Source organism: Zea mays, chromosome 5 (assembly GCF_902167145.1).
Source record: "Zea mays cultivar B73 chromosome 5, Zm-B73-REFERENCE-NAM-5.0, whole genome shotgun sequence".
In the NCBI taxonomy this organism is placed as follows: Eukaryota; Viridiplantae; Streptophyta; class Magnoliopsida; order Poales; family Poaceae; genus Zea; species Zea mays.
The window spans coordinates 169,975,718-169,990,918 of NC_050100.1; the positions used below are offsets into that span (position 1 = coordinate 169,975,718).

At 47.2% G+C, this 15,201-nt stretch overlaps 1 protein-coding gene across 1 annotated transcript; it reads right to left on the minus strand.

Annotated features, from left to right (window-relative positions):
* Positions 1 to 8,738: 8,738 nt before the first annotated feature.
* Positions 8,739 to 11,995, minus strand: LOC103628666 (nuclear pore complex protein NUP96). The gene is made up of 7 exons (XM_008648831.3): positions 11,761 to 11,995; positions 11,438 to 11,689; positions 10,397 to 11,355; positions 10,165 to 10,288; positions 9,768 to 9,913; positions 9,584 to 9,681; positions 8,739 to 9,315 (listed from the first exon to the last, which is right to left on the minus strand). The coding sequence occupies exons 1-7, from the start codon at positions 11,993 to 11,995 to the stop codon at positions 9,129 to 9,131; spliced, it is 2,001 nt and encodes a 666-aa protein (XP_008647053.1). The 3' UTR covers positions 8,739 to 9,128.
* Between the last annotated feature and the right edge of the window lie 3,206 nt (positions 11,996 to 15,201).

Genomic DNA, 15,201 nt, shown 5'->3' on the forward strand with positions numbered 1-15,201 from the left:
CGCCTTGCCCGACCCCAGGGCTCGGACTCAACCTCGACCTTGGAAGACGGTCTCCGCCTCGCCCGACCCCAGGGCTCGGACTCAGCCTCGACCTCGGAGGAGTCACCACCTCGCCCGACCTCGGGCTCGGGCCGACCACGCCGCAGGGGGTACATCATTACCCTACCCCTAGCTAGCTCAGGCTACGGGGAACAAGACCGGCGTCCCATCTGGCTCGCCCCGGTAAACAAGTAATGATGGCACCCCGCGTGCTCCATGACGACGACGGTTCTTAGCCCCTTACGGAAGCAAGGAGACGTCAGCAAGGACCCGACAGCTGTACTTCTACAGGGTTTAAGCGCTCCTCTGACGGTCACGACATCACATGAACAGGGCACCAACACCTCTCCAACAGCCACGTCGGCATGTACATAGGGCTCTGGCTCCTCTCTGCTAGACACGTTAGCACATTTCTACACCCCCATTGTACACCTGGGCCCTCTCCTTACATCTATAAAAGGAAGGTCCAGGGCCCTAGTACAAAAAAGGCGGCCACGCGGGAGAACGGGCTGACGGACAGTCTCCCTCTCTCTCTCTCTCCCTCGCGAACGCTTGTAACCCCCTACTGCAAGCGCATCCACCCTGGGCGTAGGACAACACGAGCCGCGGTTCCCCTTATTGTTCCCCCTTGTGTTCCGTCTCGTGCCGACCCATCTGGGCTGGGACACGCAGCGACAATTTACTCGTCGGTCCAGGGACCCCCCGGGGTCAAAACGCCGACACTAACAATAATCAATTACATGACATGTCCTAACAATAATCAATTACATGACAACTATATAATCTAGGGAGCTATTGTTCTGCCTTGTCCATCGTGGCATACCTAGGGCATCGAATTGTGTGGGATGCTTCGCTCAACGTTCCTTATCTTGGTTGGATGGTCTATGAAAAGAGACATGTCGTTGAACTGGTTAAAGTCCTCTAAATTAGATACACCATCAACTCCTATAGCTTGTTGTTTTCCAGGAAAAACTACATGCTTCGGTTTGTCGGTGCTTTTCTTCTCATTGTTAGAAATGATGTGTTCAGCATAGAAGATCTGTGCATCACGATTAGCAAGGATCCATGGGTCATCTTTGTAACCTACCTTACTTAGATCAAGAACTCTGACCCCATAGTTGTCTACCGTGACATGTTTGTCTTCAACCCATTGACATCGGAAAACCGAGATCTGAAATGTGCCATAGTCTAGTTCCCATATGTCCTCAATAAAGCCAAAATATGTAATAATCTCACCAGTTTCATCATCTATGGCCTCGCATCGAACACCACTGTTTTGTGACATGCTCTTTTTGTCCTTGGACTTGGTACAAAATGTGAATCCACTAGTGTCATAGGTTTGCCATGTTGTGACCTGGCGTGATGGTCCAGATGCCAACCCCTTGATGGTTTGTTCTTCTATTGTTTCTCCACGTGGAATGTCCTTCACCATTAGCCATGTGTTGAACCGCTGCTTATGTTGCTTCATTACCCAATCAGCCGTATGCCTAGGATTTTGCTCGTGAAGCTCATTGATGTGTTGTTGGATAAATGGCTCTATTATCGCTAGCTGATGTAGGATGTTGTGATGTGCCTCAAGTACTGTATTGTAATCTGGTGGGATGAAAGATTTTCGTCCCATCCTCCCGCTTCCATACAATCTACCCTCGTGTCGCGACGGAGGCAAACCTATTGCAACCTGGTCTTTTAGGATACTATTGCAGAATGGACCTCCGGACTGAATGGCCTCTTCGGTACAGTACCACTCTATCATGGATGCCTCGGGACGAGCACGGGTTGATACATAGCCATTCAGTATTGACATGAAACGCTCGTACGTCCACATTTCATGCAAGTACATAGGACCCAATGCCTCTATTTGTGGCACCAAGTGCACCACAAGGTGCACCATAATATCAAAGAACGATGGAGGGAAACACATCTCAAACTATGATATTGTCTCCACTGCGAATTCCTGAAGAGATGCCAACTCATCACGGTCAATTACCTTTTGTGAAATTCTGTTGAAAAAGTAGCACAACCGTGTGATTGCCATCTTTAAAAACAAAGGATTTATAGCCCTGATGGCAATAGGTAGGAATGTAGTCAGCATGACATGACAATCATGTGAGTTGTAGTTGGTGACTATCAGGTCTTTCATTGACACAATACTCCGTATGCTAGAGCAAAATCCGGATGGGACATTCAAATTCTTAAGCCAAACACACATCACATGTTTCTCATCTACATTGAGATTGTAGCTTGCTGCTGGGAGATGGTACTTCCCATTTTCTTGAAGAACGGGATGTAGTTCCTTTTTTATGCCTAAATTTACCAAGTCCATGCGTGAATTGAGCCCTTCTTTTGTTTTGCCCTTTATGTCTAGCAAGGTGCCAATTATGCTTTCAAACACGTTCTTCTGAACGTGCATACCATCGATCGCATGCCGCACATCTAACTCTTTCCAGTAAGGCAAGTACTCGAAGAAAATAGACTTTTTCTTGAATATAGCCCCCGGAGCTGGTTTGGCATCCTTCCTTGTTTTTCCGTCTTTTGTCTTCTTCCCAAAAACAAACTTGATATTCCTGACTATTTCAAAAACTCTATGACCTCTATTGTTACCCGATGGAGCAGTAGAATGTAGTTCACCATTATTGTCAAAGTACTTATCCGTCTTTCGCATGCGGTACCTGTGTCCTTCCAATAAAAAGCGTATGTGCCTCATGTACACTATCTTCTTATATGCAGTAAGGGACACGTAAGCAGTTCCATCAATGCATACTGTGCAGCCAACCTTTCCCTTAAACTGGCCTGATAATGTGAAGAGTGCAGGGTAATCGTTGATCGTAACAATAATAATTGCTCTCAGCGTGAATGAATCTTTACGATACTCATCCAACATTTGAACACTCGTTACCCACAATATTTTCATATCCTCCATTAACGGCTCTAAAAATACATCCATATCAACTCCAGGTTGTGTAGGTCCAGAAATAAGGATGGTTAGCAAAATGTACTTCCGTTTCTGCATCAACCATGGAGGAAGGTTGTATATGGTGAGGATCACTGGCCATGTGCTATGCTTGCTGCTCCTTTCAACAAATGGATTCATTCCATCAGTACTCAGTGCGAACCTAACATTTCTTGGTTCATCGGCAAAGTCTCGGTGGTTCTCATTGAAATCTTGCCACTGCTTCCCATCGGCTGGATGTCGAAGATTCCCATCGTTTTTGTGCTCATCAGAAGCATGCCAGCTCATAAGTTTGGCATCCTCAGGGTTAGCGAACAAACACCTCAATCGATCGACGACGGGGAGGTACCACATCACCAAAGCAGGAATCTTTTTGAGCACATAATAGTCTACTTCTTCTTTTTCTTTGCTCGTGGATTTTGAAGTCTTCTTTTTGGCTTTCTTTCGCTTCTTCCCTTTAGACACAGATGCAACACACTCTTCCTCTCGATAGTCTTTATTCGTCTTGTACCTACTTGCACCACACTTTGGGCAGCTCTCCAAGTCTTTATAATCATCACCTCGATAAAGGATACAGTGATTTCTACACGCGTGGATCTTCTCCACGCCCATAGTGAGTGGACTGATTAGTTTCTTTGCATAGTACGTGTTAGCAGGCACTTTGTTCTCCTTTGGAAGCATGTCTGCGACAATACTCAAGAACGCATCGAAGCCAGCATCAGACAGACCATATCTAGGTTTTAACATCAACAGCTTTAACACAGACCGGAGCGTCGTGAACTCTTTGGTACAGCCCTTAGACTCGCCGTACAAAGGCTCTTCTACTGCCTTCTTCAGGGACTCAATACCTTTCATGAAGAACATCGATGGATCTGTATGACGACGCAACATTGCCTCTAACAACTCTGCATCTTCCTCGTCCATAACATTTGGCAGAACATGGGCTCTTTCACGTTCATTTCCTCCAGCGTAACCATGATCAGTAATATTTGGCACTACATGTTCGCTCTGTGGAAGAGGTTGTTGTGTCTCATGAACGAACTGAAAGTTGTCGTCGATGTTCGCAGGGTTTCCAGCTGTATAAGGCGAAGAGCTACCCTCTCCATGCTTTGTCCAAATTATGTAATCCTTCACAAATCCTCGGCATACCAGATGAGATATGATTTGTTCTGTGTCATCAAATACAACAGCATTTTTGCAGTCCATGCATGGACAATATATGTGCTTTGTCTTTGTTCTCCAAGCATGGTTCGTAGCGACAACAATAAACCTATGGACCTCATATATGTATGATGGATCTAGCCTTGATAAGTTATACATCCAGGATATCCTCTCCATCATCACCTGTAAAAAAAGTAACATAAAACACATAAGAACACAAATTGGCAAGAGAAACATATACCAATATTTCCTAACAACTAAATATATCATGGATAAAGAAAATTGGCAAAAGAAACATGAAAAAATCTTTCTTAGCGACCTTCTTCCAAAAAATAAAGATCAAAACATCCCCCTTGTATTTTGTGAAATCTGGCCTTCCAATGAAAGTTGGGCTGCGCGCGAGCTACACAGTTTTTGTCAGGAAGGATGAAGGGGTATTTATACAACAAAGGTCATAGGCGGTTGGATTAGGCAACCTAACTACTTTATCTCTAACACATGGTGAAACCCTAGATCCAAAATGTGGCTAAAATGGAGGAAAAATTAACAAAATTTGGCAAAAGAAACATAAGCCAAACTTTCCTAGCAACTAATAAACAAAAAATCTTAATACCCAAACCTATCTCTAACACATGGTGAAAGCCTAGTTTCTAAATGTAGTTAAAAATGAGAAAAAATGAACAATAATTGGCAATTGAAACATAATTAAACCAACCTTTCATAACAATTAATAAAAACAATCTTAATTACCAAACCTATCATCCTCCCTCTCCATACAACACATTCACCATTCATTAAGCAACTAAATATGTGTCATGGATAAACTGATTTGAGAACTAAACATGAAAAAGGAGAGGGAATAGACAAAATCTAACCATCTTAAGCAACCTCATTTGAGGAAATAGAGAAAATAACCTAGCTATACTCTTCTCTCTCACATGTAAAACCCTAGATCCAAAATGTGGCTAAAATTGAGCAAGAATGAACAAAAATTGACAAAGAAACATAAACCAACCTTTCTTATCCACCTTCTTCCAAAAAATGAAGACCAAAACCTCCACCCTTGTATTTTGTGAAATCTGGACCTCCAAAATCGCCTCCAATGGAAGTTGGCTGCGAGCGTATAGCTCCTGTCGGGGGGGAGGAAGAGGGGTATTTATAACACATAGTTCACTGGCGGTTGACTTGAAAAACCGCCAGTGGAAACCCATTTCCACGGGCGGTTATCTTAATATTTCCACTGGCGGTTGGTGTAACAGAACCGCCAGTGGAAACTAGATTTTCACTGACGGTTGTGTTACACCATCCGTCAGTGGAAATATCCTATTTCCACTGGCGGTTCCCAAGCCAGGCCCACCTGGTTTTTTTACTGGCGCGCGGTAACTGAAACCGCCAATGATAATTTATGGGTGCCGCAGGCTTTGAGCTCTTTTCTACTAGTGGGAGTCACCAGAGGCGGGGCGACGTCGGCCAGAGACACGACCGACGAGGGAAGTGCGTGGGAAGAGAGGTAGAAAGAGGAGGTCACAAGGCCCTATGAAAACGTTAATGTTCGGTGTCTAGAAAGGTGGCGCCGAAAATAATGTTATTTTCGACGGCTAGGTGCAAGGCCGCCGTTTTTTACACTAACTTTCAGCGGCCGTTAGTATCCGACGAAAATTAGCGGTTATTTTCGGCGTCCAGTGCTTGGCCACCGAAAATAATGCCGGCCGCCAAAAATGTGTGTTCTTGTTGTGTCGGTAAAGAATCGGATTCCGATAGTGTTTGTTCAGGTTCATTGTACATTTTTTTCTTGTTCATCACTTCGTCTAGACTCCGGAGCGAGTAGAGATGGTTCTCGATACTTATTTGGATGTTAATTTTTTTGTCTTATTTCTTCGATTACAAATAAATATGATATGGAATTTGGTATATAAATTTTTATTCTTATTTTTGCATTAAGCTTATTAAGATTCATAAAAGCAAATCTTAAATTTGTTCTGTATCGTTTTTTAATAATTGATATAAAGTTCGGATGCGGACACAATTTGGATTCGGATGCATGCATGTTTTTTCGCCTTTTTGTTGCATAGAGAAAATAGTGCACCAAAAAAATATTCTTATCCTCAATAATATGTTTAACAACACGTGACTAAAGATTAGCACTAAATTTTATGTACATCTATGTTAAAATATTAAAGTTGCCAAAAAAAATATTGTACGTTTAGGATCTATTCCTAGAGCGAGCGCCTGATCCTAAGATTGAAACTGTTGGCTGTTGGCAAGGCATAGATGGAGTTCACGTAACGACGTGGCTTTCTGCGCAAGCATTAATATTACATGCATGGGCTGAGTTTGTTCCGAGAAACATGGGATAGAGCATATCCCAACTGGCCCGAGCTCCAATAAAAATGCACGTCTTGGCCACGGCCTATATATATACTAGATGAGTGTTCTTGCGTTGCAACGAGAACATCTAATAATATGATAACTTATGTACAAATGTGCGTTATATTGTTATGAGAAAATGTTTCGGAATTCATTGTGATCCACATGGCGCGCCAGCAGCCGGAGCGAGTGCCGCCGCAGCGGCGTCCTGTCGGTTGCGGAGGTGGTTGGAAGCGCGACGGGGTTTGCGGGAGCCCGCCCCTGAGCGGCGGGCTATTCGCGGCGGCGACGAGCGCCAGCAGCCGGAGCGAGTGCCGCCGCAGCGGCGTCCTGTCGGTTGTGGAGGTGGTTGGAAGCGTGGCGGGGTTTGCGGGAGCCCGCCCCTGAGCGGCGGGCTGTTCGCGGGGTACCCCGTGGTGGGCCCGAGGACGCGCTGCTGACGGTGTGCCCCTGGGACCCGCGCGTGCGGGGCGGCACCCTCTTCCACCAGACCACCTTCAGCCTCCCCGTGCGCCGCGCCGTGCTGTTCGTTGCTGAGGTGCACCGGCTGCGGGACCTGGAGCCCAGGACGCTATGTGGCGTGGAGCTCTACGACGGCATCCTCATGCGCTACGTGAAGGCGTCCACAGCCTACCTGGGCAAGCCCGCGCCGCGCGGGGAGCCGTCGGGAGACATGGTGGACTTCGACATCACATACTACCGCAGCCGTGACCCCGGGCGGGCGCGCCTGTTCGAGGACGTGCTGGAGGAGGTCGAGCAGATGGGCATCATCAAGTACGGCGGCCTGCCGCACTGGGGCAAGAACCGCAACCTCGCCTTCGTCGGTGCCGTGCGCAAGTACCCCGGCCTGCCGCGCGCAAGTACCCCGGCCTGCCGCGCTTCATGCGCGTCAAGGACGCCTACGACCCCGATGGCCTCTTCTCCAGCGGCGGCGGCGAGCGCTGCGGCCAGCTGCGCGCACTGGTCCTGCTCGTGGAGCACGACGTCGGTGAGCGGGGCCAGCGCCGCGGGCGGTGCGCGCACGGAGGAGTCCGGGTCCCGGACACGGCGCAGCGCGGCGGCCAGGAGCCCTGGCACGAGCGGCGCGATGGCGTCCCGCGGGTGCTCCCCGGCGACGAGCGCCAGCAGCCGGAGCGAGTGCCGCCGCAGCGGCGTCCTGTCGGTTGCGGAGGTGGTTGGAAGCACTGCGGGGTTTGCGGGAGGGCGTGCGGACGGATGCGGGGGCGGTTTACACTGCTAACTTAATAGTTAGTAGAGATATCCTTATCTGACACCATAAAAACACTTGATTTTATAAGTCAAAAGCCCTTAGGTGCGCAGGTGTAGCAGTTGCACCGAGCAGAGCCACGCCACCCCCACGCTGTACCTTGTGCTTCAATTGTGTTTCAATCAATCACAAACAAGGTACTACGCGCTGGTATCCTAGAGGTCTTAGGGTTGTTTGTTTCGAATTAAAGTCGGTTATTTGAAGCTAATACAGATTAAAGCTAAGCGAATATGCTTTTTTTTATTTTTATTTTTTTAAACACCGGCCCATCGCGGATGATATATATCCCTATTTTAGCTGACTCATGATTGTCGTTGCCTCCTTCAACAGGCGTGACCTGAACCTCATACGTGCACGCCAGAGCAAGATCAACACTCCCGAATCAAGATCGTAATGAGTGGTATTGAGGGGGACTAAGGCCCCGTTTGGTTTAAGGTGACTAAAGTTTAGTGACTAAAGTTTACACTTTTAGTCCCTAAATAAGTAAACACGTTAACTAAAGTGGGGTGACTAAACTTTAGTTTTTTAGTCACCAAGGGGATGACTAAAAGGGACTAAAATAATATTTTTACCTTATTTGCCCTCTCCACTTTCTTTTTATAGCGAACATTCATTAATTAATAGGGGTAAAACAGTCATTATTCATAGCAATTAATGCTCTTTAGTCCGGTTTAGTCATTAGAACCAAACGGGATGCTTTAGGGACTAAACTTTAGTCACTAAAATTTAGTTTAGTGACTAAAGAAACCAAACAGGGCCTAAATCATTTCCAAGTGGGTTGAATCAAGATCGTAATGAGTGGTATTGAGGGGGACTAAATCATTTCCAAGTGGGTGTGTTCATTTGTTCCGGAATCATGACCTAAAACCAATCCAACCAGAAATGTTTATCTAATTTGTATAAGCTTTGATCAACTGGAACCATTCCTAGCCTCAATCCTGAACAAACGAACGCACTCTTTAATCCCTGTGATTTACGGCTGAAACGAAGGCCTCAATAATCTCCAATGTACCCCGAAGCACGGGTCGCCGTGACGCTGCCCTTCCCTGTAATAATCACACATACACACACACGGATACACAGGAAATGAAGCCCAGAAAATCACTCCCTATTGGTACAGCTCGCAAGTCAACGTTTCACAAGACCTGGTACTCACATACAACGAAAATCCCGACACATGTCTTCAGACAGAGTTACAAATTCACCGGAGCAACATCAGGTCATAGTTATACATTCCTAATTTTTCTACAAGTACCAAACATGAGACGTACAAACTCTTCGGCGTGTTGCCTGTAGGCTTCACTTCCCTTCACCCAGATTACGGCAACACCGTGGACCCTTGTGCTACGGATCGCTGCAAAGGATTTCGGTGAAGACGGAGAGTGCGTCCTGCAGGTACGACGACCTGCTCTCGTCCGGAACTGGAGCGTTGAGCATCGTTAGAAGACACCCCATGGGTAGGTTCAGCGTCTCGCTTGGGGTGTCCACCAGAAGCGCGCATAGCTCCTCTGCCATCTTCGAGTAGCATGCCCTGTCAAACACGACACTGTCAGCAAGCCCAGTGAGAGAATACTCCAAATATAAACCTAAACAAGAATGCTTCAGAATTCCAAATGGTGCTGATGAGCTGGGATTTGAACAATTTAACATAACAGTGAAGTTCCTCAGGTAGTTCAGGTTTGCTATTTGCATCAACTCATTATAATCCAGTGGCCCAACTCCATCAAAACATGGTACAGAAGGAAATGGTTTCAGATAGTGGATGTGGATCAGTCACATACTGCAGAATCAAACGTTACCTTGACTCAACATGTAATTTGCTTCCCCAGACTAACAACGACTTGTTTAATCGGCCAAAGAAACTTCTGCATGATTCACTCATCTCCTCGAGTGAACCCTGAAACAAAAAAAAGTAATGCTGATCTCAGCCACAGTTCTACAAGGAAATGCTTGTGAGTTTGTATCTGAAGTAAGGGCTTGTACCGAATCATCCATGGCATTTCTTTCTTGCATTGAGTTCTTCAGAACGTAGAAGTCTATGTATATTCCGACACCAAGGTCCCAGTCAGCAATTTCATACTTGTGGTTCTCCAAGGCACTTGTGATCCTCCAGACCTCCTGATGGTTAGCTGAGCCAAAATAACAACGAATGAAGTGACTGCATATTCATACCAGGAATGCCATGTTTATCAAAAAAAAGATAATAAAATGAATAGATTGTTTGAACAAACTCATCATGAGGTTTCTAGGAAATACGTGCAGCTGTATATTTATGCACAGCAAAAGCAATATGTTTCAACCATGGTGAAAAAGGGTAATATATTTACCAAATAAAGAAATTCATTGAAAAAATGTTTAGGGCACTGTAAGCAAAACTTACATGACAGAAACATAGAATGAGCAACAGAAGTCACGAAAATAGTATGAGCTTTCTTCCGGTTGCCACACTGAATCAAATTCTCCAGTGCGCCCTGTTTATCTCCATAGTATTCGTGATAAAGAGCCTGTATATAGAGCTCATTAGCTACACTTGCTTCATGTGTGATGTTTTTTCATGCACTGGCATTATAAACCATTTGCAAAGCATATTACTAAAGAAATTTTCTACTCACCAGAGCTTCATGCATCCATTCTTCTGGTATACCAAGTTCTACAATGTACTGCCTTTGAGCATCATCTCTACTCCATGACTCGCAGTACTGTGATAAAACTTCCCTGATTAATTTCTCATGAATGTATGGGGCATCGTCAAGATACGGCATGTGCAGAATGACATAGATAGCCCAATGGCACCTCCCAAGACAAAGCAATTGATAAACAAAACTTAAATCTAGCAAGTGAAGGTCATTTGAACTGAAAGCTCCAACAGCCTCCAAAATTGAACGCTGATGCCATATGAAATGATAATCCAAGGGGTCGAATGAAGATGAGAATGCACTGAACATAGTCTTTAGCAGCCCAAACTTCTCGTCTTTATTGGCATGAAGAAGCATTAGGTAGAAGGAGATATCAAAATGGTCACCCGAGGACCACTGAGGTGCTTCATCAAGTGGTCCTTCATCTATATATACAGGAACAGGATAGGGAACTTTGCCCTCACCAAGGAGTTGATCGTAAGAACGAATGATAATATCGAGTGGTGTATCAGGTGATAATTGATACCACATAATCAAACCAAGGTACCTCTTCCAGTCAATTGGTAAATCTAGAAAAGCGGCCTGTACGTTACCAGCAAGTAACATATATACCTTTAACCAGTCTTCCTCAATATAATCAAAATCTATACCATTCATTTTCCACTGATCCAGTGTTTGTGCAAGGTCAGATCGATTTGACATTGACCCACCTGCCTGACTTAGCAAGATTGCCAACCGAACATCACCCCTTGAGGCAGCAATTTCAGTGGCCGTGTCCAATTGTCGACCAGTCAAAAGGAGGAGGATATTTTCCAAGTACCTGGCATCATTTAAGGAACCCACCTCTCCTTGCACCCAATGGCAAACACTGTCCTGTAACCAATTGCTAAAATCTGCTCTCCTAAACAAAGGGCAGGTTGTAGCCGTCGACGAGGCTGACGTCGTAGAAGTCCTTGCCGCCGTCGTCGTCGAGCGTGAACTCGACGAGCGTGGCGGGCGGCGACGCCCCCGCGCCACGGCACTCGACCTCGCCGGAGCCGCAGTCGCCCGTGGCGCAGGACCCCTTGCCGGAGGCGTCGAAGGTGCAGCCGGAGCGGCCCCAGAAGCGGCCCGACCACCCCTGCGGCGCGTACAGCGAGCGCAACTGCCCCGGCGCGAGCGCGAAGCCCGTGGTCTCCAGCGGCGGCGTCCCCGAGCCGGACAGCAGGCCCGGCCACACCGTGTCGCCGCAGCGGTTGGTGAAGGTGAACGTGATGCCGCATATCGACCCTGCGCGACGGACGCGAGCACCGCACCGGAAACGGACACCGGTTCAGTCACACTTGCCCTTCCTCCCCCACAAATCTGAACAGGCGGGATCGATTGGTACTGGCAGAAGGGAAAGAACACCAGGCACGCGCTTCCGGAAAATGAATCAGAGCCACCACGTACGTACCTTGGAAGGAGAGGATGAGGATGGCGATCGAGGCCGGCGAGCCCGGCAGGCGCGCCCGAGATGGACGAGCAGCATCCCGGCGCCCAGCACGAGCAGCTCGCCGGCCTCCGAGTCAGAGCGACCTGCGAGGCACGGGCCATACGAGGAAAGCGATTACACTTGGCGAGAGAGCTCACTGCGGTGGGGCGGGGGAAGAGGGTTCGCCGACGAACGGAGCCGGGCGCGAGGTGCTGCTACGGCGACGTGCTGCTGAGGGCGGGGGCAGTCTACAATGTGCTCTTAATAGTTGTAGAGATATTTGTGCCGGCATCGCGACGATCATTAGCTCTTAGATTTCGCCTACTTCCAGCGAACCCCGCGAGAAGGCGATCAGCAGGCTACTACAGCGTGCCATGGACGGCCACAGCAATAATGCCGCCGTGGCCGTGCCAGAAAGCTTTTCGATGGTGTGCCTGGACGGCGTCATGGTGCAGGTGCCCGTCCCGGAGGACAGCGCCAGCCTCATCCCCCTGGCCGGCGGCGGCTTCAAGTTCCCCGCGCACGACGGGCATCGCGCGATGATCAAGACGGCGAAGCAGATGGATCACTACCAGCGGGTGCGGCGCAACGCGAGGGGGATGCCGGAGGTGGCGGCGCGGCTCGGAGGCGAGGACGCGCTCGTGGAACTGATGTACGGTGACGTCGACGAGGCCTGCAGCGTGTTTCGGGTCCCCCCGATCGCGCCAACGACAGGCCCGTACGCGAACTACTACGTACCAAGAAGCTGCTCGTACACCGGAGAAGATGCCGCAGTTCGGTCGTCAGCAGCGCGCTAGATTAGATATAGATTGCGGGTAGCTGTTCGATATACTATAGGTTTTCTCTTGAAGGAAATTAATGCTGTTCGATGGTCGATCGGGTGTTTGCGCGACTGCGAACAACGATTTATTGTTTCTTGATAGATTTATGCCTTTCTGGCTATGCTTTGCTGGTTCTTCAACTGGTGAGCCTGCATGTTGCTATGCTGTTCTGGTGTCTCTAATATACTGTACCAATTAATAAGCTATTTTTTTCAAGGTGTTTATGGCATGCTTGTGGTTCATGTGTTGTGCGATCTGCCGATCTACTTAGTTTAATCTTGGTAAGTTCTTGATCTGCAAGCATAGGTCTTTTCTCAAAATATGCGCACAGCGACACTCAATCGGACACCTAAATTATAGATGGCTAAACGGACCGACCCGACTCAACCCGGAACCACACCCCTTTTAGGCACGGCCAGCCAGGCCCAGCCAGCGAATCGGGTCGTGCCGAACGAGCCCATGTAACGCGGCAGTGGCCTAGACACGGCCCATCAGCCTGCTAATCGTGCTAGAGCGGCCCGGTAGCAAGCTAGTCTATCTAAGTATCACTACCGGAATTCGGCTCTTTGCCGAGTGCTTTTTGTCGGGCACTCGGCAAAGAATTCTTTATCGAGTGCCGCACTCGACAAAGTCCTGCTCTCGTTAATGACCGCGTTTACCGAAAGCAGGACTCTCGGTAATGCCAAACACTCGGCGAACGGCAGCACTCGGCAAAGAACCGTCAGCAGCCGTCTATAGCTGACGGTCGTTATCTTTGCCGAGCGTCGAGCTATGGCACTCGGCAAAGAAGCTTCTTTGCCGAGTGTCTTATTACGCCTGACTTTCGGCACAGCATGCTTTGTCGAGTGCTATTTTTGGACACTCGGCAAAGTATTTTTTTTATTTTTTCTTTTACCAACCAAACTTTTTTTGGTATGTTCCTACACTATGTAGACCTACATGTACCATTTTGACACAATTATAAAAGTGTTTTCTATAACTATTAGATTTAGTTCATTTAATTGAATTTCTTCGAAAAATTCACATTTAAACTGCAATTCACTCGAAACATGAAAAATCATGCATGCAAAAATGATATGCATGTTATTTAGCACAAGTTATGACTGATTTTAGGAACATGCCAGAATCTTCGAGCACCATGCTCACTAAAGATGATCGTGAACTTGTCATCCAGTTGTTTAAAAATTGTATAAAACACAAACAAAGTCAGAAAATCATGAAACTTGTCCACATGTCATGATATCATATATAGAGGATGTGATAAAAATTTGAGAATGTTTCGTGAAAGTTGTGACGCACTATGTGTAAAAACCTAAGTGACCTACACATGAAATCATAGAGTTTCAATGTAGACCGGCTAGGTTTCTACACATACTGCCTCACAACTTTCTCAAAACATTCTCAAATTTTTATCACAGCCTCTACATATGATATCATGACATGTGGACAAGTTTCATAATTTTCTGACTTTGTCTGTGTTTTATACAATTTTTAAACAACTTGATGGCAAGTTCACGATCATGTTTAGTGAGTATGATGCTCCAAGATTCCGGTCTTCTCCTGAAATCGATCATAACTTGTGTTACCTACAATGGATATCATTTTTGCATCCATGGTTTTCCATGTTTCGAGTGACTTGTAGTTCAAATCTGAATTTTTCGAGAAATTTTAATTAAACGAACAAAATCTAATAGTTATAGCAAACAATTTTATAATTGTGTTAAGATGGTGGATAGGTTGTGCTCGCCTGAGTGGGACGAGGCGCACAACGCTAGCCGAGAACGGCGTCTGATGATGCAAGGTCCCTCCCATCACCAAGGTAGCCGCAGCCTAGGCCAATATGCAGAAGCATGGGTACACCCTCTTTTTTATTTAGGTATGTAACACTGGATTAGATATTATTTCTAACTATCTCGTTGGTTTTGTTGCAGTCGACGTCACATGGTGGCCAGCCTTGCTCCATCTTCTCGGCCTATGCTATGACCCACAAGGGCAAGGCGACGTCCGACGTCACCTAGAACCCGGATGACGGGCCCGAGATGTACAACAACCCCACCGTCTACAGCCGCCTTCATGACTACATCGCCATGGCACAAGAGGTCCATTGGCTAGAATACGATCCGAGGACCGAGCAGATCAACCCCGATGTCCTCATGAGGGTCGGAGGAGGCAAGAGACATGAGCGGTACTGGGTTGCCGATGGGGCAATCGACTCGTCATCCACTCCCACTCTGTCTCAGGTGCGAGCAACGAGCACGAGCTCGAGCCCAGCCATACGACCTCGGCACGACAGCTCACATCATCGCATACAACAACTCGAGGTTAATGCTTCTGTAGATCGTCATTTCTTGAGTTATATACCTTCTCTTTGAGTTACTATAACATTGGCTTGGAATATTACAGACCCAGCTAGAAACAGAGAGGAGGGAACGTTAGGAAATGGAGGCGAGGATGGCGGAGATGTTCCAGTACATGTAGAGCCTTGGCGCCGCACAGGGTTTCGTTCC